Raw genomic sequence first — 27,145 nt, 5'->3', positions numbered from 1 at the left:
ACTTTACTTCTTATATTCACAACAATATAATAGCAAATCACAACTTTGCATGTCAAATTCTTGATATTGCTACAACTGTTAAAAATAACAAATAATAATCACAAGTTTAATTTAAATAATCACAACTTTACTTTTTATAATCACAGCAACACAACAACAAATCACAGATTTGCATGTCAAATTTTTTTTTCTACAAGGACAGTTTGATCATTTATATAAATTCAATAATGATAAAAAAGTCTCCGAGGATTTCGGTAGAATTATGGCATTTCAAGGGACAAGATTCTCATTTATATAATTTAGAGAGATTTTATTATTATTTTCCCTATTTTCTTATCTGTATGATACTCTTCGGTCTCAAAATGCAAAAGCTAGCTAGCAGTTTTGTTGTCATTATAAAGACTGGGGTCTTGTTTGGTTATTAGAATAAAATGGATTAAAAAATTAAAATAAAAATGAACTGAATCACCCTTTCTCTCATGATATACATGATAAAACTCATTAATATATATTACAAATGTGGGAATAATCAAACATTTGAAAAATCTTATGAATCATGATTTTCAATGTAACATCCAGGACAATTTAATCCTAATTTATTAACGTAATGAAGGTAATTAGTGAGTTAATGAGGTGTGTGGTTAGAGGGACTCAACTTGGTGTATTTGTGGTAATTTCAGCCCTAGAAGTGATTCCGGATTGATGGCAAGCCACTCAAGTAAGGAAAGAGAAAAAAAAAGTGAAGAATTATCCTTTGTGCCACATGCCGCGGCATGTAGTCAGTCCGCCTCGGCACACAAAGACAAATTTGAATGCAACAGGTTCCTCTGTACCATACACAGTGGCGGAGGATAGTGTGCACTGCGGTGCGCAAGCAAAATTTTTGATAAATTACTTCACGTCTGTGCCAGAAAACAGAAGGGAGAAGAGGGATAAAACGAAAAGGATGTTGGAGCTCTGCTAGGACACGCATATTAGCTTTCATTATTGATGTTTTGAAGCTCCTAAACAACTAAGGTAAGTAATCTAAATCTTATTCTTCCTTTCTCTCCCTCATTTATGATGAATTATGGTAAGGTTTGAGTTGAAAGATGGATATTTTTGGTCTATATGATTATAGATCCGATTTTATTGGTTAAAATAAATATAATAGGAGTTGTTTAAGGTATTAAAACACCACATTGATGATTTCGGAAGTGGTTGGTCCATGGGAGCATTTAATATCCAAAAATGAATATAAATATAATAGTTGGGAGAGGTTTATGTGCATTAATGATGATTTGAGGTGTTATTAGTGATAATGTGAATTAATGAAACCTAATGAGCCCATTGGGTATGAATAGTAGTGACTATAGGTTGATAAAATAGAGTATGTAAAGTTATGTATTGATAAATTTTCAAGATTGAGGCAAAAATTATATTCTTATGATATGATTGTAGTGTGGTTCATTTTGTCACTATTCAAGCTTGTTGAAGCTTTAGAAAGTTGGTATAGTGAGAGGTAAACCTTTGATCTTTCAAAGATTTAAGGTAACCGGAGGAAAATTAATCTTTACAATCGATTGTTAATTGTGTTTGAGAAATGTGATTTATAATTTAAATCAATGATGCATATTGACAATGTGTTTAACTTGAGAAATGGTTGTGAAAAGATAATATTGATTATGCCACCCTTTATGTTTTACAAAATTGATTGTGATTTGTTATTATGGGTGAAGAATTGTGATGTATTATGTATTGAGTTTGTGAAGTATTTGAGTTTATGTGAGTTCATGTACTATAAATTGATTGTTAAAATGCATATTATGTAAGAAATGTGCATATCATGATCATTGGCGGGAGTTCATCTAGGGAGAGGAGTAGATTAATCTAAATTCACATGGTATTGGTAATGACTGTTGGAATCAGGAACTAGCCTTGGTATCGACCGTTGGAATCGAGAGGTAGCCCTTATCTCATGGTTGATTTGGGACTGTCCCACTTATTCTATAAGAGACTTGAACCTAACTAGTCTCCACCTATTTATGAGGAGGTTAGATTAGGGGTATGACACCCTATAGTTGTTGGTATTAGAGAAAATTGAATTACATAAGTAAGTGAGTTAACGCTTTCCTGATAGCTCCTCACAAGTAAAAGACTGGGTTAGTCCGGGAAGGACGTAGCCACGTGATAGCCATCGATTTTGTGTTGGAGGTAACAAAAGGATATAAAGTTAGCATATGATCATGCATATAAATCTGGCCAGATGGTTGTTAGTTTTGTGGTCTAACATGTGTTGAGGGTACATAGTTGTTATTTTTGCTATCCCGTGTTATGCTTGGTGAAGTTTCATGATAAAGTGTGTTGTGGTAAGCCCGGTTATATGGTTGTTAGTTTTGTGAATTGTGGCCGAGTATTTATTTGTGATATCTGTGCTTATTTGCATTTAATTACAATAGATATGTAACTATATAGGTTAAGTGAAACTTAGTTATTGAGTGGTTGTACTCACCCTTCAATTCTTAATATTTTCAGGACCTAGCTCATCGGATCTGAATCGGGAAAGACACACGGAGGCCTAGGATTGTAGAGTAATCCTCTTTATGTCTCTTTTTGTTACTTTCATGTGTATTTGTTGATGTAATTGCCAACTAGGATTATTTGACATGATTTATACACTACTTGCATGATTTTGTATATAACTAATGTATTTTGTGTCCTAAATTAGCGAGTTTTGATTGTAAACTCGTGGATAGGGCCAAAATACTTGTGCAAGTAGAAACATATGTATTTTAAAAGATTTGAAATGAAATTGATAATTTTGTACAAGATTCTCTACCCCTAAATGTTTTGTAAAAATCAAAGTTGAGTGGTGATTTTATGATGTGAGTATTTTTGTTTGTGTATGGTGTGTTGCACGGGTCCCCATGAGTCTATTGAGTGTGGTTGAAAGGTTGGTGTGAGCTATTGGCATAAGTGTTTGAGTTAGGACACCCAATTCGTGAAATTTTGTAAAAAAGTGATCAAAATAGGTTTTTGTGTTTAACTTTTTATGGAAAATGAGTTTGAATGTGAAACCAGTATCATTAGCTAGAGTTAGGAGAAAGCTCCGTGTAGACACCAAAACCACCTCAATCGGACGTCGAACGAAAATTTAAGACGCGTCAGAAATTCGCTCCCTATGATATCAAATGACAGCACTGATGCTGTCAAATTCGTGCAATGCGCCGCAGTGCATGGCACAAATAAGACAAGCCGCGGTGCACGTGCCAAAAGCCACGGCGCACATGTCATTTTCTGTACAATATCTATTTTTGAGTTTTAAAACTCATTATTTTGGATCCCAATTGATTTTCAAGCTTTCGCTTTACTTTCAAAACTTTGATTGGAGATTATTAAATAATGTTTGAGATTCAACATGTTAAATTTGGAATTCTTTTCAAAAAGTATTGGAGAAATTTTTTTTTTATGAAATTTTATAATTTGGTAATCCTTTGAGGGTTAAACCCTAGGTTGCCATAATTTGAAGTTAAACGTAATTTAGTAAAGGAGACTTTACAGTTTGGTCTCTTGATTCTTTACATCTAACTCCATAAACTATGTTACTTCTTTTTCTTATGAATGTGCTTTCCTATCCCCTTCAACTTATTTCTATCTTTATTTTTTCAATCAATTTCAATTCATTTTTTTTAATAAGCAATGAGATCTAGATGTAAGATATCAACCTCCTTTATTTTATGATGCATAATGTTACAACTTGTGTTTAGAAAGAGGAAAGCTTTCAAGGTTAAGGTATTTTCTGAGACTTCTAGGACATTGTAGAGAATTTCAAGAGAGTTCAAGATATTCAAGAAAAATATAGTATTTTCAGAATGTTGTAGAAGCATATGCAATAATTTAGAAATATCTAAAATAATATAAAAAGATATAGAAAGTTTTAGAACCTTATGGAGAAATTAATGTAAAAAATTTTAAAATATTTTGAGATATTATAGGATGTTTTAGGATGTGTCAAACATATATTATATTAAAGTAAGTCTCCAGAAATGTTCATATAAATATTTAGATATTTTTTTTGTAAATATTTCTGTAGAATATTCTAGAAAATGAATATATATTGTTAAATTAGATTGATCTCCATCCTCTACTAAGGTGTTGGGAAACTTATAAAAGATTGGCAAGATTTATAAATACTTCCAAACTTTCATTTGTCGTGAACAAGCAATGAGTAGAGTAATAAAGTTCTCAAATTCTTTCATGCAATCTCCACCTTCTCTTGTATTTTAAGTATTCTAACTTCTCTGCCCACGCTTAGTGACAAATCTACGGGGCCTCACTTTTAAATGAAATTTCAATTATAACCCCACTAAAACAATTTCACGATTCATCTCTACCCATAACATAAAGGTTTTTTATGATTTATCCAAAATTAAAAGGGTGATCAAGCTAAGGCTAACACAATTTAAGAAAGATGAATTTCAAGGCCATAACAATAAGCTATATATGTAGATAATTTTTTAATGTACTTTTGCAAATTAGCTCCTATATTTAGAACTAGAGACCATAGATACATACATGACTTTTTTGTGGCCGTACATTCACGTATTACCACAATACTCCTTCCATTTAAAAATATAAAATATTTTCAATCAAATTTCATCTCAATAAAATAATTACCTACTTTTCAATTAACCCTATCTTTTTATATTTATTCATATTAAATATCTTACAATAAATATAAAATCATTATCAATAGAGGCACTTTTGAAAAAAAAAACAATGATTACAATTCAAAAGATTAAAATGTATTACATTTTTAAACATTCAATTTCTTAAAAAATGTCTTATATTTTTAAACTGGGAGAGTAATATTTAAGATAAAGGGAAACATAAAACCCCTTGTCAGCACTTTTTTTTTTTCTGTTGTCCCTGTCCCTGTATGATCAATTTATCTTTTAGAATTACTTTATTTCAAAACTTTAATATATGATTTTGTAGTTCAGAAAAGTTAAAAAAATATGCTAAGATATATATATTAAAGAAGCAATTACAAACATTAGGCCTCACTACTAATTTAGTTTATAGGGTTAGAAATAATGATTTATAAAATTTTTAGAAGGTGTAATAATTCCTACATTTATAATATATATTAATATATTTTATCATGCTTACTATAAAAAGGGGTGATTTAATTTATTTTTATCTTAATTTTTTAATTTATTTTATGACATTTTATTCTAATAAGTAAACATAACATTAATTTATATCTCAAAACTTCTTTAAACCGTCCCAATGACTTCACTGTTGTGCTTGTATTTGATTTACTAGGTATGCTGTATGAGAAACCAGGGTGGTCCTTTCTTCTTTCTTAATTTCTTTTTCTTTTTCCTTTTTTTTTTCCTTTTTGGTAAAGTAATTAGTTGGTTCGTTTTTCATAGTGTACTATAGTAGTATTTGGGAAGAGATCCTTAAAGTTATATACTCTCTCATTTTAAAAATATAAAATATTTTTAATTGAATCTCACCCTCTATCAAAGTAATTACCTATTTTTAAATTAACTATATCTTTTCATATTTATCTTTATTAAAAACTCTACAATAAATATGAAGTCATTCAAAAATATTTTTAAAAATAAGATAATGATTATACTTTAAAAAATTAAAAAATATTTTATATTTTTAAATATTTAACTTTTTAAAAAATATTTTATATTTTTAAATATTTAACTTTTAAAAAAATATTTTATATTTTTTAATGGAGGAAGAATTTTTTTTTTTTGATAAAATGAAATCATATATAATTTAGTTATGTAGTTTTATTTGCGAAGAAAAATATTATAAAATATAAACTAAATAAAAAAAAATAAAAACTACACCATTACGTCACTGCTGAGTATGTGCAGGAAAGACAAATAATGAATGTACTTTCTCAAGTCTTATCCAATGACACAGATTTTGAGACTTCTTTGGTGACGTGATGTCATTTGACGCAACATTTTTAGTCTTAATTTAATATGACTTTTATTTTTAAAAAATGTTACAATTATTTCTCATTATTATCAAGTAAAAATATTTAATTAAAAATTCTACATGACTCATTAATATGATAAAATAAAATTATTGCCTTTATAATGGAAAATTAAACAAGTTAAAAAAAACAGAAGTAAAGAGATTAAACTAGAAGCAAATCAAATTCCAGGATAAAAATAAAAAGTAAATCAAATTAATAATTAGAGATAAAAATTCAAAATTATTGTAAATTCAAGGGATAAAATAATATTTTAGGTTACTTATAAATTAATGAATCGATTGAATTCCCTCTTTGAGAATTTATTATGTGTTGCGCCAATAATGATTTTATTGATCATAGCCTAAACTAATTGCATATGTTGGTGTATATAGAAACATGTTTTTGTTTAATTTTTTGTATCGGAGATAAATGGTTTATTTTCAAAATATGATGAACAAAAATTTGAATCTCATGAGAGAATTAGAATTTGTTTGTTTTCTATTTTTAAAATTTATTTTTAAAAAAATAAAAAAAAAAATTTCTTTGGGTAAGTCTTTTTTCATTTATTTGTTTTTAAAAATTTTTTTATTTTTTGTTTTAAAAAAAAGAATAAAAACAATTTTAAGTTGTTTTTGTTTTATTTTTTTATTTTTAAAATACATTAAATTTAATTATTAAAAATTATAGTTATCTTCATCAACTTTTATTAGTAATCATCACTATTAACTACTTATAATTATCACTATCAGTCTATTTTTAAATTTTAAAACTATTTTTTAATTGATATAATCAAATGAATTTTTTATTTTAATTTTTTTTAAAATAATTTAAAAAAATGTATTACAAAACAGCTTTTAAAAATAAAAAATAAGAACACAAATTAAACAAGCCCTTGCTCACATTTAATACTTAATTTAATTAATACATCAAATAAAATTACTTTCAATAAAAAAGTATAGCTGCAACAAGTAATGAAAAAAGGTTTTATCCTTCACCAGCAAAATGATTTCTGCATTCATAAGTTTTTAATTTTACGCCCAGGATGATTAGTACATCATATGGCCTCTAAAAAATAATAATTAAAAGATACTCACATATTACCATGAAATTAAAAAATATATATACATATTACAGTTGAAAAGTGTCGTGTTGCCTCCGCGTCACATTTTTCTTTTTTTAATAAAAAATGATGACATTCCGTTGACCATAATGGGACGGCTAATGCTGCAAAGTAGCGCTTTTTCTTTAGAGCCAACGGTCACACATTTTGTGTTGATAAAATATTAAAAAAAAAAAAAAACATATTCCTCCTGCTAGTCTGCTACCCTCGTAAGTCGGTCATGAGTTTTTTAAAGGCAAAATGATAAAAAAAAATATTGTTAAATAGAGTAATAAAATATCATGAAATGAAATTATTATTAGTTAGTTTTTAGGTTAACATATAATTTTATCTCTAAACTGTTTGTTGAGCAATGCTATTCTTAAAGTAATAATATTTCTCCAAAACTAATCAAAGGTGAACAATGTTACCTCCATCATTTGAAACCCGAACGACCATTAACATAGTGAGAAAGAGAGGAGTTTGAAGGAGGGGGTCTCCTTCATACATAAGTGTTGCGCCATTCTTTGCTGTGAATTTTAGAACAAGATGATGCCTCACACGTGCTCAAAGTGTGGCACCAATGGCCACAACTCCCGAACATGAGCTGCTGGCAACAACGGCGCTGATGAGAACAGTATGTTACTGTTCGAAGTGTGAGTCACACAAAGGAACTCTGTTTAGTAAGAGCGCTAGCATGACCGATCTATCCATATACAAGCAGCCACCACCTCAGGATCCCAACGCCGACGCCAGTTATATGATAGATTTATGCAGGCTTTATTTGGTTTGGGTTTGGGGGTTGAGTATTTGGTGTTCTGATTGCTAGGTATCGTGTGGGTGTTTCATAGAGCAAGTTCAATCTATATATTACCGACTCTACTTAATGCAAGCAAGTCGATGTGTGTAGTGGCTCTATGAAGTATGGAAGCCATTCTTTGGTATCTCAGAGAACATGTTATCCGAAAGTTTCTTTTTCATTTATGGAAGATAATGCAAGTGGGTAATTTTGTCCCCAGCTGTTAGATGCATGAAAAGAAGACTGGAAATGATATTCTAAAACTATTAATTCCCTAGAGGTTGTTTGGCATAATCGAATGATGGAGAATGGTAACGAAAGTCATGAACAACTATGAGCAAGTGATGAGGATCTTATTCGTGTGAGGTGCAGCGTTTGATTCAACGTAATTGGAGTGTAAAGATTGCACAAGTTGATCGCTGTGCTAATCATCTGCTTATTTCTTTGCCAACGATATGGCTCTGCATGGCGTTATTTAGTTTTATTTCTTCTTGTTTTATTAAAAATAAAACAAAATTGTGGAGTTCAAAAAGTTATATTTGAATTTTTCATCATTATTAATTTTTGTTGATCTAGAGAAGTCAGTTACATTAGAAATATACCTTTTTAACTATGATACAGAATATGTTGATCGATTTTGATGTAAATAGCAGATTTATTCAAGCTGTACAGAGACTTATATATGATAGTTGAGATATACAATTTTCACATACATATAAAGATGATAATTTTTATGCTAACTAGTTAACAAATTGAAGTCTAACTTAAGAGCATGCCTTATAGTTACTTAATTCTTCTTCTGAAAGGTGAATAGAGTTTCTATACAAGGATTGATAGAGGTAGAAGAGAAAGAGGGAGCGAGAGGAGAGGCAGAAAGAGAATATAAAGAAAGAGAAAGATTAATTCCATTCATATCCATCCATTACAACCTAAAGACCTATTTATAAAAAATATACTAAATACCCAAACTATCCTTATATTTCTAATTCCCCTAATATTCCTAAATCTCATGCATCAATATTCCTCCCAACAAGAGATCCTTGTCCTCAAGGACCAGTACAAAAGCAGAAAGTTAAAATATATATATATATATATATATAAAATAAGACTTCTTTGGTTTTTTTTTTTCTTAAGTTGCTAAAACTTGTAAAATAAAATAATTTAAGAACAAAATTAATGAACATCAAAAGCCCATATTTTCTGCAGTTTTCCTTCAATATAGAAGCCCATTGTCACCCTCCAAATAAAATTGTTGATCCTAAAAATTAATGAGTAGAGGATCCATAATTGTTTAACAGGTCCATACTCCGCCCACCAAAAGCCCATTTTCAGCCCAACTTCACAAAGCTCCTCTTGATTATAAGTTAACCCCACTTTAGAATTGTTGGAAAATAACCCATGGAAGGCGCTCGAGCAGCTAAAATGTTGCAAAAATGCCCATAATTGCATTTGAATCACACTTAAAACAACGGGTCCCATATATTGGCATTGAAGCATGCTTGTCCAGAGGCCCACTTTAGGCTTCCAATTACTACTCAAAGATATCACCATTGGATCGTTTTGGAAAGGCCCAATTTCATTGCCTTTAGTCACCCGAAGTAAATTAGGTGCGTTTTCATTACCTTTGCTGCCACGTGGGGAACAACTGGAGGAAATCTGGAATACACCTGGCAGTAGCAGTATTGAGCAACCTGATCGTGGAAACGCACAATAGATGCATGTCCTGCCCACTAAAGAAGATTCCAGAAACTTGATAGAAAATCCGCGACCCGCAACAGCCAAACTCGCGAGTCGCGAAACTTGTATGCGTGCTTGAATTGGAGATCCAAAATCCACTTCCCTAAACATCCACGCCGCTTTGATGACCCTGTACATGCGTCCTGTTCATTTCACTATGCAGATAGACCTCAGACCCAAGAAAAAATCCGAAAAACCCGAATTCCGTAATCTCTTTGCGAGCACCACTCGACCCAATGTCTTCAACAGCCCTACCCGCCTCGCGAATAATGTTTCTGTCCGATTCTACTCTAGGTCGTCCTCGGCTGCCGATTAATATTCCTCCTTCCGTGTCGTGGTTAGAGCTTCGGAAGTGAGCCAATGATCTGGACAGTTTCGAAACCTGAAGTATCCAGCATCCGATACTGATTTGTCCAAAGCCACGGTAGTAGGCGTCAAGTTTCTGATGTGGAATGGAGACTTGTGAAAAACGTAGAACCACAGGTGGTGATAGTGACTGGAGTGTTGGTGCTCGAGTTGATGGTAGATGTGTTGGCGGTGAAAGGCCAAGAAGACACACGGAAAAAAGAGAGTCAAAAGTTGAAGTCGGAGAACCATTTGACATTTTCACAGCTCTATGTGTCTCCATCTCTTCGCTATCTTGCTTCTGTTGGTCTTCCGTAATGTGTGCAATGACATCGTCCAATTTCATGGCATTGACATTCCCTGTCTCAGTCAGTTCATCCATCATCTCCTCGTCAATAAGGGTGAGTGTTGAGCCGGTACTAGCCTCGTTGATAAGTGGCTCATCCGTGTCTTTCTCCTTCATGTCGAATGCTTGTTGCTATGAGTACTCGTTCACGATTGCAGTAGACACAGAGGTAATCATCAATGGGTGCAGGTGCTGGTTGATAAGCAAAGAGAGCTTAGCCCAGATTTCTTGCATAAGCTGAGACATGGTTTGCTTTATCCCAATGATATCGTGAGTACGCCGTGCCAATGTCTGCTGGTTGCGTTGAAGCAAAGATGTATGTATCTCCAAACGGTGGTCAACGGTGCCAATGCGTTCATTGGATCGGCTCTCCAGCAGAGCCATGGCCAGAGAAATGGCTCTGATACCTTTAATAGGGGTAGAAGAGAAAGAGGGAGAGAGAGGAGAGGCAGAAGAGAATAGAGAGAAAGAGAGAGATTAATTCCATTCATATTCATCCATTACAATCTAAACACCTATTTATAGAGAATATATTAAATGTCTAAACTACCCTTATATCTTTAATTCTCCTAATATTCATAAATCCCATGTATCAGGGATACTATGGGTACGATCTCTGTGTAGTTTTCTAGGCCATTTCTAATCACCCCCCGGGAGGGGGGGATATATTGATCACTATATATAATCACAATTTTTAAATTTATCAAACGGAATACAACACATATTTTACAACAAAAATAAAAAAAGCCACATAATTTGAAAACTCATCAGAAGAAATAATAACAATTTGCTCATATTCTGATTTCAAGCGAGAAAGAAGAATTTGAACAAGGGAAAAGAGAACCTGTCTGAGATTTTAGTTCATGCATCTAAGCTGTAATAGAAACTGCACATTTAAAAAAAAAAAAACTGTAAATAAAACTTCCTCTTCCTCAATTTTGAAAGACTTGTGCCACGAAATTCACTCACTGCTTCTAGTGACAATATCAGCTTTAGGCATTAGATGGTGTAAGGACTCCAAGAATCCCAAAGCCACCCAACATGCTGATCAACATGCCCATGAAATTGAGCAATATTGCCTCAAAGGAATAGCGTGAGATTACCTTCTGGACTTGAAGGAATGTATAACCTTTTCTAAGATACCTGAAGCGGCTGTAGCTACAGCCATGCCATATATAAAGATCCCGAAGAAAATATGCCTTGATAAGGGAAAGAGTTTGTTATTTGTCGAGCCTCCTGGGAACCAGAACGCTGTGAATCCAGCAACCACCTTGACAAACATTACAGCAGTAAGTGAGTCTGAGACACTGTCCAAGACCAATTCACTCAAAAGGTTTAGAAATTAAATGAAGATCCATGAATAGTTTTATCATTGACTTGGGATCAAGCTTAGGTGTAATTTTTCATGTTTGCTGTTAGGTTCTTCAATAGAAACATCACATAAAGATATTTTTAGTCCTGCATGGTTAATCAGTTTTTAAAAAAAAAAAGTTATGTCTGTGTAAAGAATGTTATGCATGTTTTATCCTTTAACTATAATTTCTAAATTTCTTACGCCTTTTCACATGAAAATCCTTTGAGTTCAAAGCAAGGAAAAACAGCTCACTTTCTAAACACTTGCCAATTCTCATCCAAGTTCATAAACAGTTTCAATAAAATCTCAAACAAACATCATATTATGCCAAAGTCTAATCAATTCAGAGGTTTATGCTATTAAGTGAAAGTCCATGAATAGTTTCAATAGAATCTCTAATAGATGCAATAATAAAATCCAAGTTCAGGTGTAAAAAGTATAGCTCGTTATCCAAGGCCCAAGGGCATGGACGAATGGAAAAAGATACCTAGGCTTTAGGGCTTACCAGAAAGTGAAAAGAAAAAAGAAAAAGCAAGATACCTGGATAGAGAACAAGAGAATACAAGCTAGACCCAGCCATGAATGCAGGCTGTAGAAATTCTCAATGCCTCGTCGTTATGATACTTCCAAGCAGCCGATGCACCAATCAAACTTAAAATAAGAGAAACTAATTGTAATGCGAGATGAACTGCTTTTTTAAAGTCTTTTCATCCTGGTAACGACTTGTATGCAAGCATTTCTTCACGAAATCATAAAGAACACGAGGGTATTCGTTAAGCACAAACTTGATAGGAAGGGTAACTCAGAAATTACCAAAGGATGAATTGGTACAGAAATCACTGTTTGGAAACTACAGAAAGAAGATGGAGTTAACTTGAGTTGCTAAGATATACTTTTGAACAAAGCAGTTAAAAGCATTTTGAAGGTACTGGCTAGCCTGCCAATCTTGTACCGCATTATCTAGCCAGAACAAAAATAAAATCATGCCGTCCTCCTGCTTCTGGCTTTTCTCAAGTCAGAAAAAAGGCTTCTTCCCTCGTTTAGGGAAAGCAAAACTATCCCCAGTGCCATCAGCCTTTAGATGCCAAAACTATTATAGACAGATGACAGGAAACATCCAATATTCATATGCTCATTTCTCAATTTTAGAGGTAATGTTAGGGGGATAAGTTATAAGGATATAATGTAGGGCTTTCGTGGCATAATTTTGCCATACTCCACTCAGCACACCGAAGATTATAAGAGCTAATTTAGCAGACACGTGACCTTCGAATCTATAGCTGATGGGGGATAATTTAAAAGACATGACTTTCAGCCCTTGAGCTATGTAATTTTAGATGTTGCATGGTTAATTGACATGGTCATGATCTAACGGTAATACACATAGCAAATTCTCTACCCAACTTCTGGGGGCAGGGACGAACGAGAACAACCAGAATCCAATCAACATAACTTGTCCATTAGATACCTTATAATCCTTTTCCAGGACCTACTGCTTCCTATAAATTTATCTATTTATACAAGCAAGGACGGTCAACAAGCCCAAAGAACTGAAAAGTGTTTCTCTTTCAGGAGGAAGGGCATGAGGAATGGACCAGTAAAAGTGCATTTTGCGCTAACAAATATGAACACTAATCAAAAAGTCTAACACAATTTTTCGTATGATTTGTTGCATTACTTGAAGTAAGAACAACCACAACTTTAAGTTACTCCAGTTGATGGCTGATGAAAATATCGTGTTGGTAAATTTGCTTCCACTAAATCACTTCACGTCTTTATTGCTCTTATCAGAATATCAATCACAATGGAATGGCAATGCGAGTCCAGAATGAGTACTGCCTCCTAGCTTGTGAAGTAGTTTTTTCTGTGGACTCCTTTTCTTAGCTTTCAATGAAATGATTTAGTGGAATCAAATTTACCAACACGATATTTTCATCAGCCATCAACAAAATGGTCAACAAACAAATTAACTCAAATGTCATTTCCATCTAACTGTGCAATCAAAGAAAAGGAATCCACAGAAAAAACTACTTCACAAGCTAGGAGGCAGTACTCATTCTGGACTCGCATTGCCATTCCATTGTGATTGATATTCTGATAAGAGCAATAAAGACGTACTTTCTCAGCCTCACTCACCATTCTATGTTAAAATGACTGATTTCTTGAAGTTAAACTGCTACAAGCAAAGAGATAAGAACAAAAAAGAAGCCTAGAGACAGCAAAAGAAACTGTAAGAAATGTCATTACGGTAGGATGAAAGAACCCAAAATTAGGATCTCACACCTAGAATCCAATACAATCCCTGCAAGGCAAATTGGAAACCCCATTCACCGCAGTCCCAATACGAATAGTCATTATTCAATTATTCACTCCAAGCTTCTCAATTTTTTTATTCACCATTCTTCCATAACCAATTCGGTTCCGTCCAAAATCAAATTTTAATCCCACGGAGTCAGCTCATTTCTCCTCAACAACGATTTGCGTTCTATCGAGACCACAATAACATTAATTAATTTTCAAGACGAGACAGAGGGGGAGAGAGAAATACATTGAAAATTAGATCTTTTTGGTGGGAAACGAAGGCGAGGCCTCCTCTGAAATGCAGAACCCAGGTGATGAAGACGCCAATGACTCGCACTGTCAGATAGATCGGAAACTTCGCCACTGGCGGAGAAGCCATTTCTCTGTTCTGCAGAGAGACAGAGTGATATTACTGAGTGTGTACTGAGTACTGACTTGTTCAATGCAATCGCCGCTGCCGCAGATCAGGGAAAGGAGTATTATACTCCTGAAAACTGGTGAGTCAAGCACACAGAGACAGTCCAGTTCTTCCTGTTTCCTGCAATCCTTGATATTCTTCAAATGAAATAATGTGGTAAAAAGCAGAAATTGACCCACTCCATTTATTTATTTTAAGTTTTGTCCCCTTCTAGAAATAAAACATATATTTTTTTATTAAAAAATATAAAGTACATCCTATTAAATAAATATAAATATAAAAAGACAGAATTATTTAAAAATAAATAATTATTTTATTTAGAGTTAAGATTCGATTAAAATTATCTTATATTTTTTTAATAGAGATAATATTTTTTAATTTATCACCTACTCTTGATTCAACAGATAAAAAAATTATATTAGTTTTAAATGATGTTTCCTACCCTCTGCTTAGAATGAATGGAACAATATTGATGGTAGAGTTTTCATGAAAAAAGATCTACCTCAACTCAATCTTGATTAGTCTGGTCTTGATATTAGCTTAATGTGGAATAAATTTAAGATACTAGATATTCTATGTAAAATTTAAGATACTAGATATTCTATGTAAAAGAGCAGTCCCTTTGTTCCAAATTTTATAAGACAACTACAAAAATTTTGTTATTTAAGAATATAAGATATTTTGAAAAAAAATAAAATTTTATTAACAGTATTTTTTTCAATACCACCTAGTAAAAGAAGAATCTAAATGATATTGTAACATAATGGTAAAGTATATATAAACATTTTTAAAAATTTATAAGTTTATTTTAAAAAAGTAAATGTTATTATTATATTTTATTGATATTTATAATATTATTTTAAATTATCTTATAATTTGACATAATAGTATAATAGAGTATTCCTTAACTTTTTTCTTTTTTCTTTTTTCTTTTAAGTTTGGGTGTCGTTAAACCCCTTCAATTCAAAGTGGGGCAACTGGGCAAGCTTTAGCTCGGGTTGGTGTTATTACGCGGGAAAAAAATACTCTTTAATTTTTTAAATTAAAAAAGTTCTCATTGGTTGCAATATTTATATGTGGTAAATATTATGATTTCCTCCATGAAACCACTTGTAATGCTATAATTTCTAATCCCTATTTTTTAAATATTGATGTAATTTATGAACTTTAACTTAATATAACTCAACCTTTATAATTTATTAGGTTAAGGAATTTTAGGGATCTAGTTGTATTGAATTTAAAAATTATAAAGGTTGAATTATCTATTTTGAATGAGAGTTCAAAAATTAAATCAATAAGTGAAAAAAAGTTATATAATTCAATCACATCACATGTATGTGAGTATAATACACCGTTTCATATATACAACGGAGACAATTTGTTTCATAATTAATATTTATTTTTTGTAGCCTAACAGAACACATAGCAAAATGTGTTTTTTTAATACAACATAGTGCCTTTTTTGACCCAGTTTTTTGGTTGGCGACGATGAAACATCAGCAAAAAGTGCAATGTTTTCTTGAATTGGACTATACGATAAGGTTAAAGCATGAAGAAACGACACCATTTAGCTTTTCCCCATAGGATGGTGAATTAAGTATGCAATATTTATTAAATTGGAAGGAAAGCAAAGCTTATTGACGCACCTATATTCATTTTGATTGGATCAATACGAAACTCAGTGGGATATTGTGGCGCCAACTCTGCCATTGTTGTTCGTTGGAGGAACTCAGAAGCTGCAGTGGTGGAGATGACAATCCTACCACACCATAATGATGAAATTTACCACTATTATTTATTTCTTATAAACAGGTTTGGAAGTAGTATTTTCTGATTTGTATGATACTCTCCGGTCTCAGGTGCAGAAGCTAGCTGGGAGTCTTGTTTTCATTCTAAAGACAAAATGTAAGATATCAATTTCCTTTATTTTATTATGCATGATGTTATAATCTGTGTTCAGAAAGGAAAGAAAAAGAAAAACTTTCAAGGTTAAGGTGATTTTACTTTTTAGAGACTTTCATGACATTGTAGAGAATTTTAAAAGAATCCAAGACATTTAAGAAAAGCTTGGTATGTTTTGTAATATTTTAGAACAAATCTATAAATATTTAGAGTAACTTAAAAGGTTCCAAAAACTTACTAAGAAATGTAGAGATGTCTAAAATATTTTAAAATGTTTTAAAACATTTTCAGGTATGTCTTGAAATTGGCATACAAAAATATCATTGTAAATATCTAAATATTTTTTATAGATATTTATATAAAATATTTTAGAGAATAGATATATAATGTTGGATTTGATTGATCCCCACCATTAATTAAGAAGGTAAGAAACTTTTAGAAGATATAAGAGGTTTATAAATACTCCCAACCCCCTCATTTATAACAAATAAAGTAATAAAACTCTCAAGTTCTATCATTCAAGCAGGAGCTCTCTTATGTTTTAAGTGTTCAAATTTCTTTGCCTACATTATGAAAGTTCGATTGATTTAGTCAAAATTAAGAGAGTGCAAGCTAAAGCCAACACGATTTAAGGAAGTGGAGTTCCAAGTAGGGGTGTTCAGTCTGGATCCGTCCCGACTGGCCCGATATCATCCCGATCATATCGAAACGGGTCTTATCTCGGCTCGAAAATAATCAAGACGGGACAGGAAAGGGTTCGGGACAGGACGGGACACGGAATTACCATCGGAACGTCCCGTCCAGACCCGAATATTATATATATTATTTTTTATTTTAAATATATTAATTATATTAATATAATTTATACTTATATTAATTATATCAATTATAATTTTAATACTTGTAATTCTTATTTAAAACTAAATTTTTTTATAGTGATAATTTTAATGGCATGGAGTAAACATAGCAATATCTTTCTTTATAATATATTAATTATATTAATATAATTTATTCTTATATCTATCCATTTAATAACTTTTATTTATAACCTATTTCTTGCTTATTTTTAGAACAGTAATTAGCTTAGTACATCTTCACAAAAGTAGAAGAACAATGATTTGATGTTATGTTTGACTTGCCTGTTGTTGCTAATTTTATAGCATAAAGATCACTTGTATTTATTATTATAATATGTAGTTGTAATTAATATAATTCAATAACTAATTTTAAATTATTGTTATTTATGTGCTTGTGTTGTTTTGATTTTAAACTTAATAAATTATATAATTTAAAATTTTAATGAACGTTATTATTTAGATCTTTTTTCGATATTATTCCATTTATCGGGACAACGGGACATCTCGATCTTATCCCAGTCCAGTCCTAACTCTTAACGGGACGGGACGACTTTTGGGACGGGACGAGACACGGGACTAAAATTCAGTCCTGATCTTTTTTTCAGGTCGGGACACGAGACAGGAGTGTCCCGGTCCTGTCTTGTCCTGTGAACATTCCTAATTTCAAGATTGTGACGACCCCTAATTTCAAGATTGAGTCATGAGTTTAGTCACGTAATGTCATTTGACACAACATTTTTACTCTTAATTTAATATGACTTTTATTTTTAAAAAAATGTTTAAATTGCTTTTCAACATTGTCATGTAAATATATTTAATTAAAAATTCTACATGACCCATTAATTAGATAAAATACTTAATTTCCATATCAAAGATAAATGTTTTATCTTTAAAATATGACAAATTAATAAAAGTACATTTCTTGAACCTCACGAAAAAAGTATTTCTATTTACTGTTCAACTTGATAATACTTCAAACAAAATTATTCTTAATAAAAAATAGCTACAACAAATAATAATAAAAAAAGTCTTATCCTCCACTGACAAAATGATTTCTACATTCATAATTTTTAAATTTTACGCCTAGGATGATTAATTCATCATATGGCCTCCGAAATATAATAATCAAAAGATACTCAGACATTATCATGAAATTAAAAAAGAAAAAGACTATTACAGTTGAAAAGTATTGTGTTGCTTTCGCGTCACATTTTTCTTTTTTAATAAAAAATGAAATGATGACATTCCGGGGATCATGACGACTGATGCTGCAAAGCAGTGCTTTTTCTTTAGAGTAAAATATCACAGGACATTACTCTTTTTTTAAAAACGTTAATTTATTAAAAAATACAGCATACCTTTTTTATAATAAAAATCCTCTCCAAATTCTTTTAACTTGAGATCTGATAGCTCCTCTAATTAATTCATGACACCTCTATCACAAGTGACTTATTAGAGGGCCCATCAATTAGGTAAATTCAAATTTAATTTTGATATCATTTTATCACGAAATCATTATTGTATCTCTAAATTAACTCATTGAAATATATAACGCACCTGCTTATATAGTTAGGACCCTTCCCAAGTCTCTTTGATGTGAGAAAACTCCTACATCAAAGAGACTTGAGGAAGATCTTGATTATATAAACGGGTGTACTGTATACCCTAATAAATTAACCTTTTAAAAAAAAAATAATGTTCTTGTAACACAACGGTCATGACTTGAGTTTCATAAAACGGTATCGTTGATAAAATATTTTTTTTTTTGAAAAAAGACATATCCCTCCTGCCACCTTAGTCGGTCATGTTTCTTTAAAGGCAAAAGGAAAAAAAAAAATTATTCTCACATACTTTTTCCCATCCTATTTATAAAATACATTTTAAAAATAATTTTTAATTTAACATATAAAACATTTTATAATAATTAAATAATTTTTTGTAATTTTTATCATTTTTAATTAATATAAAAGTATTTAATATAATCATATCATTATTAGCCAAGGATACAAATGAAAGTATATATATTATTTTTTTATGATATAAAAAATAATTCTTTAATATATGTGAATTAGTTGAAAGTATTTTGTAATAAAACAAAAAGAAGTATAACAATTAAGTATCACAAAATATGATAATTATTATTTAGTTTTTAAAAATTTATATGACATTTTTATTTTTGATGAAATGATATATTTTTCCTCAGTGACAATTATATATTTAGAAATAACTATTTTGATTAGGTTATTGAGTAGATAAGGTAAAAAATTATTACTTTACACTCCCTCTATTTAAAAATATAAGATATTTTTTTAGAAGTTGAATATTAAAAAATGTAAAGCATTTTTAATCTTTTGAGGTGTAATTATTATATTTTTTAAAAAATACCTCTATTGATGAATTACTTTATATTTATCATAGATTATTTAAGAGAGATAAATGTAAAAAGATAAGATTAGTTTAAAAGTAGATAATTACTTTATTGAGGGTGAGATTCAATTAAAAATACCTTATTTTTTTAAACGGATAGGGTTTAAAATTGCCTATCAATCAAATATAACTAAAGCAATCATTTTTAAAAAGAAAGTAATCATTTTTTAATGAATTTATAAATTACAAATTTTCAGAAAGAAAACTTTGGTCACTATTTGGATTATTTTTTCAAACACTGATTTTCTTGACTCAATAATTAATTGTTCTCATTATCCAAACAAGCTGTACGTTGACCCCATTAAAAGTACATTGAACAAATACAATTTTGTGAGCCTCATTTTATCAAGAACTTGTAAAGATATATACCTAAAACATCTCATACATTTTTACTCTTTTAAACAATAAGTCCTCATAAAGATCATTTTTAAATTTTAATGATCATCAAATACTAAAGATCAAAAAGAGAAAAATACTAATTTGATTTTAAACACGGATGCATTTTCTAAAATCTTTCATTGACTTACAAAATTCATAACTAATTCTATAAAAATCATAATGAGGTGAATTAAGTCTCTAAATCAAACTTAAAAAGCCATCATCAAGGGAAAAATGATTCCTAACTTCACATAACAACCAATATTTATTGAAAAATTTTCATTCCTCACTGCTTCAGTTATCTCCAGAAATTTTTTCCAATTTCTTATTTTGTAAAAATCTTATCTCATAATATACAAGTCCAAATTTTTGTTAGAATTTACCGTACTATAAATGACAGGTAAAATATTTATCTATCATTTATTTTTTTCCCTAGCAGCTTTGACACCTAAAAATTATATTTTAAATGATTGTTATATAATTATCATTTATTGGGAGACTTTAAATGTCAATCACATAATTTATGAGGAGAATGACAAATAAGGACCTTGTGAGATCATTAATGTCAAATTAGAATTTTTTTAACATTGACATTCCCTCCTTCTACCATATTTCAATATTAAAGTTGACATTAATATTCTTACAAAATCCTTACTTGTTATTCTCCCTAATTTATGGACTAAAATAACCATCATTTATTCCTTTTCTTGTAGTAGTGTTAGTGATTCAAGATTTCATTTGAAGTTTGAAATATCCTCTAAGTGAACAAAAATTCAAGATAATAATTACCATAAAGCTACTACAATACCTTTACTAATCTTGTTACCTTGGATAAATATTTATCCTAGTAGCTTTTACCATACATAAAAATATGTACATACCAAAGTATAATCTATCCATGATTATAATTGAACTATAAACATACTTGTAATCCATTTTCATAGTTACAACTCAAAATATAATCATGAAACTATATATATATTGTAACACCAAAACATACCAAAATATAAATAAGAAGCAAGATAAAAAAGATAAATTATTTATTGTTCTCTCTCCTTGTCATGGTTCTTGGATGAACTTGTGCATATTATTTGTGACAAAAAAAAATGATGTGAGATTTATAAAAATCTCAGTAATATGAATCTATTTCAAGCTTCAAGCAATAATGGTCCACTCATTTATAAAAATTAAAAAAAAAATCTTAGACCATTAATTATAAAACTCAACAAGTATAGACATACATTGGCTAAAGTGTCATACTAACAATAAAATGTCTCATTAAATCATAAATTTTTTATAATTCCTGATAAAACAAAATCCTATAACATTAAATTGATCAATATTATTATCATAAGAATTAGAGAAAATACTACCTTGGATCAAAACATTTTCTTGTTTCAATTTCTCTTGGAAATGAATTTCTTTAGGCTTCTCACAAATATTAAAGCCTAAAAATTATTCAATCACAACTATATCATTTTTCACAATTCAAAATAAATATATTCATAATTTAATTATAACATCTTATATTACTTGTTACTACTACTATTACTATTATTTTAAATTGATGTTTATGTACTGTTGCTCCCAATGAAACCCCTCTATTTCCTGTTTTTATTTTACTACACGTTAGCGGTTTGAAACAACACAACAAGATCCCTGGTCAGCGAAATTTTTGAATAAAATAAGGGTATAAATTACACTTTCAACTTCCTATACTAGCCACAGTAGCTCTCTTCTCTCAATTATACAACAAACTGTGATCACCTTCAGCCATATGCATAACAATCGAAACTTCTATGTTCGAAATAACAGGGCAAAACTTGTTATTAATTTTTCTTCATCCTATCTTAAATAGGCATTCACATAGTACCTTCCAATCATTTTTGCTACCTCAAAATACCCACAAGTAAGCTCTTTTTTTTTTTTCTAAAAAAAATCTGACCAATATTTTCAATCCCACATTTTATATTCTAAGGCTCATAAATCCATCAAAAAACTCACGAATTTATACCTACCTTACTCCAAACATTCCACAGCCTTCGATTCTTAAGCTTTGTCTCTCTGAACTGTTCTTAAAATCTTGAAATCTCCAGAAACACTAAGTTCAATTGAAAGTTTCAATTGAGTAGGTCCTGCTTTTATATGTGGATTTTGAGTTAACAATGATGGGTATTTGGTTAAGTTAAAGTCTCTCTCTCTCAACTCTTTCAAACTTCATGGAAACTAAACTCTTTTTATCTCTCACTATCGCTGCTGTCTTCGAAGATGAGGAAGGAAAAGGGTGAATGTTTGCTTATCAAACTTTCATTTATTACCTGTTCAACCAACACCTTCCACGTGGCCCATCATTAATTCTTTTAGCTCAAAATAAAAGCCCAACATCCATTCTGCTCGAAGAGAAGAATTGCATTTCGCCCATGGGCTCAAAATGGGCTATGTTAATTAAATATTATGGAGTATTGGCGTGAAGAAAAATAATAGTTTTAAAAGGCTATAATATTTCAAGTCTTATAACTAACTCTTTTAAATATTTCTTTCATCATATTCTAATTTTTCTTTATGTCTCAAAAACAATTATTTTTCCTTATTCAATCACATATGAATATCTTTATCCAATGATTACTCCCAAAATTTTTTAAAAATTATTTCTCATATTTCTTCATATTTAATCAATATTATTATTTAAGTTTTATTCCTAAATTATTCATTAATAGGCATACAAAAACTCGGACATAACAATACCTACCTGTGATAATTCCTAAAGACAAATAAAAAAGAAATCGATAAATTTTTCCCTAAGTTGGTGCATTATTTTCTACTCTCTTCACTTAAAAATTAAGACATTTTTTGAGGATTGGATCTTAAAAAATATAAGGTATTTTTAATTTTTTGAGGTGTAATTATTATCTTTTTTTTAAAGTATCCTTATTAATGAATGACTTTATATTTATTATAAAATATTTAATAGAGGTAAATATATATATTTAATTTGAAAGGAAGTAATTATTTTATTGAGGGTGAGATTTAATTAAAAATACTTATTATTTTTTAATAAAGGGAGAATTTTTTAACTTATATGTAAAAGATTCGTGGAGTAATACTTTCGATTCTCATAACACAGAGCTATACTTTTTTATAAAGATAAAAAAAAAAGGGCATATTGACCTCGTGGAGTTGTTAAATTTACACGTAACACAATTATATTTTTGAGATAATAAATTTTTTAATCTTTCAAATTTATTTCAACCATAAATTTAATATTTTAAATTTAATTTTTATTAATATAATTCCTTATATTTTCTTAAATTATCATGTTAGTTCGTTAAGCTTTGAAAAAAAATAATCTTAAATTAATTTAATATTTAAAGTATTTTGATGACTTCGCATGCATATGTAATTAAATAAGAAAAAACTAGCCCTTAAATAAGTTTAATTTTTTTTATTAATTTATCTCTCGCATTTTGTTCTCTTGTTTTTTTTTTAAATTTCTGAATTTTTTATCTAAATAATCGCATTTCTTTTCATTAATAAATATAGTTGCTCTCAATATTTTCCTATCCATATCAGCAAATTTTAATACTGTTATCTCTTATTAAACAATAATGATCAAATGATAATTAAAATAAATTTAAGAGATTAAGTTGATAAAAATTAAATTTGAGAGACCACAAAGTTCATTATTTCTACATTTTTCTAACGTTCAGCAAAATAAAAGTTTAACTTTATAAAAATCAAACGATTATTTAAAATAAATACAAATCAGGATTTCCAACAATATACAAGAAATAAGTTAGTATAAACTAATAGTGATCACTCATATCACTTTTATTTAATATTGATTAAAATGAAAATTTTCATAAAAAGCAAAGAATTGTTCATATTAAATTATATAGATTAATTTAACATTTTATTAAAATTACATCTTTTTATTCACACTCTGAAATAATGTAAATATTATAAAAAATAATTTAAAATTTCATTAAAATCATATATATATATATATATATGTATTTATTTATTTATTCACCGATATTGTTCTAAATTTTTTCTGCAATTTTTTGAAATTACATGCATTTCTTTCATGTTTTTAATAAAAACATATATGGATTCTAAAAATATTTGTCACATACTTAAACGTCATTGCTTATCTAGCTAGACGAAAGGGGCAATAATTGAAGATAAAAAGGGTTAAGAAAATCATGAAAGCCGCCATTGAGTAAAAATTTGTGCCTAATTGTTGACTAACGCCTGAATCATTTTTCTTTTCAGGGCAATCTTAAGTTTGACGTGCAAAAAGTGTACATGCATATATATATATATATTTTTTACCTATGACTATTTACCTTCCATTCAACATTATAAGAAAGCATTTTTAATTAAATTAAAACGTGTAATAAATTAATTCATTATTTTTAAAATTATATACTTTTTTATTTTTTTTATTTAATAGAGTATCTCAATTAAATTCTTATTAATTAATATTTTTAGAAAAATTTTGTTAACTGTACATTGAAGGACCTAAAGTGCTTTATATTTTTTCATCTCACCTTAAAAAAAAAGTCTTACATTATCCAATGGAGGGAGGAAAACATATAACATTTTTTATTTAGTTAGTATTGGTATAAAATGTAAGATACTTTGCAAAATGTTAATAGCATTAAATTCATTTTTTCCACAAATACCCCTATCAATTGTATTGTAGCCTTGTAGGGAAGGATTATACAATAGTGAAATAAAAGGTTATTAAAATATATTGATTTTAGTTGAAAAATGATATTGAAAAAACAGTGATAGTCTTGTACCATTTCAATGATATAAACTATTTTTAATTACTTTTCTTCATTCTTATGAAACAAAAGTATATTATTTCTTTTTTAATCCTATTTATAAGTTACCTCTAATATATTTCATCATAATAAAAATATATTTTAAATCTTATTAACTTTGTCATAAAATTTAGAGTAAAATACACTGACTTCCTTTTGTTTTGCTAAAATTACAGATGTCTCTCTTTTATTTTTAAAACCTATATTTTCATCCAATCCTTAACACAATTAGGGATATTCCATTAAAAATTCTAAAACACTTAAATTTTTATTTGTAATTATGTTAAAAATTTTAATATTATTAATTTGTCCTTATGATCTAATTGTCTACTCTCTCTCCCAATTTAAAAAGACTTTGAACAATTTAAATTTTCAATATTTAAATAAATAATATATTTTTAAAAAAATTAATTAAATTAAAAAAGTACATATAAACATATTTGGTAATTTATTATATTCAAGTCTTATTTCATAATTTTTTTTATGAAAATATTTCTTAAATGTTTTGAATTTGATGTTTCAATATTATTTTATCCAATTTATATATATAATTTTTTAAAAAAATTTACTAAATAAATACATTTGCATAAAAAAAATTAAAATATAAATGAAAAGGTCAAAAAATATATGCATTATTTTGTTTGGGTAATTTGAACAATTTTTAGACAATATATACTTTTTAAAAAAAGTATTTTGATCAAACACATATAACCTAACAATCAACTAACAATTGAATTGATAGAAATAAAATATTAAAAATAGAGATATTTGTGTTTTATAACTATTCATATTCATATTAGGAGAGGAAGAGAGGTGAATGTAACTGAGGTAAAATAGAGGGTGGTCAAATTATTTTATTCTAAAATTTAACAACTTTTCACATCTATCCCTAATAAAGATAAAAAGAGTTATTCTTAATATTTTTTCCTAATAATTAAAGAGGGTAAAAATGTAAAAATGAATATAAAAACTAGTGAAATGTTCTATAAATAGGATAAAAATTAATGTTTTTCTTTGTTCTATACATAAGATTAGAAGAGTATTTTGAATGTGGGGAGCATAGGGAATTAGGTCACATTATAAAAAAAATAACTTTCAGCGACAACTTTTAGCGATGACTCTAAAAAGTTACTGCTGAAAATGAACAATTTGTGGTGATAATAAAAGTCACTATTGAAAGTGTGATTTTTTGTGACGACATTTGAAGTAGCCGTTGAAATAGTGACTTTCTACAACGATAAGATATAGTTATCATTAATTTCAGACTTTTAGCGGCAACAAATGCATGTCACCACTGAAGGTCTAAGTTTCAGTGATAACATATAAGTCGCTGTTGAAAGTTAACAATTAGTGGCGGCTTCTTAAAGTCATCACTGATTATTAACATATTTTAAAATATGTTATTTTTTTAAAAAAAACTTATGTTATAAGTTTATAAGTCGCCGCTGAAAGTTAAGAATTAGCGACGACACTAAAAATTTACCATTGAAAATGAGACTTTTAGTAGCAACTTTGAGTGTCGTCGTTGAAAGTTTAATTTTGTATTATCATCATAATTTTTTATTTTTATTTATCTAATATTTAACATTTTAAAATATTAATTTTGTTATATTATTGTAATTTTATAATGAATATATAAAATAATATAATGAGTTTTTATTTAATATATTCTATGATTAAATTGTAACTTTAAAATAAAGTTAAGATATTATTTAATACTAATGAGCTAGAGTAAAGAATTAAGCCAAACCATATTATTTTACACGTGTGTTTGGATTAAAAAATTCACAATTGAGGTTAAGATTCAACTAAGGTTAACAAGCTAAGGTTGGAAGAAAAATCAGTAAATGTAATATGATTTATGTTTGAATATTTTTTTTAAAAGTTAGTTAAATAAACTGAAATTTATTTAGATAATTTTATTTAAAAGCCGGTTGAGATATTTAATGACTAAAATAAGCATGAAATTTTTAAGATATATTTTTTGACTAATTAATAAATAAAAAATTAAATTTAAAATTATAACTTATAAGTGAAAAATCTTAAATATTCAAGATAGAAGAGAAGAGAGAGAAAACATAAGCCATCGAATCAATATAGAAATCAATAACACTACTTGTTTATAATAATTAGACATGTGATATCTAAATTTATTTATTCATAGAATGATATTTTATCTAATCTAATTTTTTAATTTAAATTCTACATTTAACACCAATAACTTTAAAGCTTGATGTCAATTTAGAAATATAAATAATTATAAGCTAATATATAATCATCAATATTTTTACTATTTATTCTTAAATATTTGTATATTATAATTATAAATATGAATATTAAAATAAATAATATAACAACCTCAAT

The 27,145-nt window shown here is 29.0% G+C and overlaps 1 protein-coding gene across 1 annotated transcript; it reads right to left on the bottom strand.

The window, feature by feature from the left end:
• Nucleotides 1–8,770: 8,770 nt before the first annotated feature.
• On the bottom strand, nucleotides 8,771–14,505 carry LOC129293600 (uncharacterized). Its single transcript, XM_054931655.1, has 2 exons — nucleotides 12,210–14,505; nucleotides 8,771–11,585 (listed from the first exon to the last, which is right to left on the bottom strand). Exon 2 carries the CDS (start codon nucleotides 10,430–10,432, stop codon nucleotides 9,728–9,730), a length of 705 nt encoding a protein of 234 aa, XP_054787630.1. The 5' UTR covers nucleotides 10,433–11,585; nucleotides 12,210–14,505; the 3' UTR covers nucleotides 8,771–9,727.
• Nucleotides 14,506–27,145: the final 12,640 nt, after the last annotated feature.

Source organism: Prosopis cineraria, unplaced genomic scaffold (assembly GCF_029017545.1).
Source record: "Prosopis cineraria cultivar Desert tree isolate PC_DT_omini unplaced genomic scaffold, ASM2901754v1 PC14, whole genome shotgun sequence".
Classification (NCBI taxonomy): domain Eukaryota; kingdom Viridiplantae; phylum Streptophyta; class Magnoliopsida; order Fabales; family Fabaceae; genus Prosopis; species Prosopis cineraria.
Note: the sequence above shows the minus strand (reverse complement) of the source record. Positions and strands in the feature narration are given on the sequence as shown.

Bases quoted from the DNA above. Each gene is read 5' to 3' on its own strand.
- LOC129293600 (XM_054931655.1), bottom strand. From the start codon at position 10,432: ATGAAGGAGAAAGACACGGATGAGCCACTTATCAACGAGGCTAGTACC.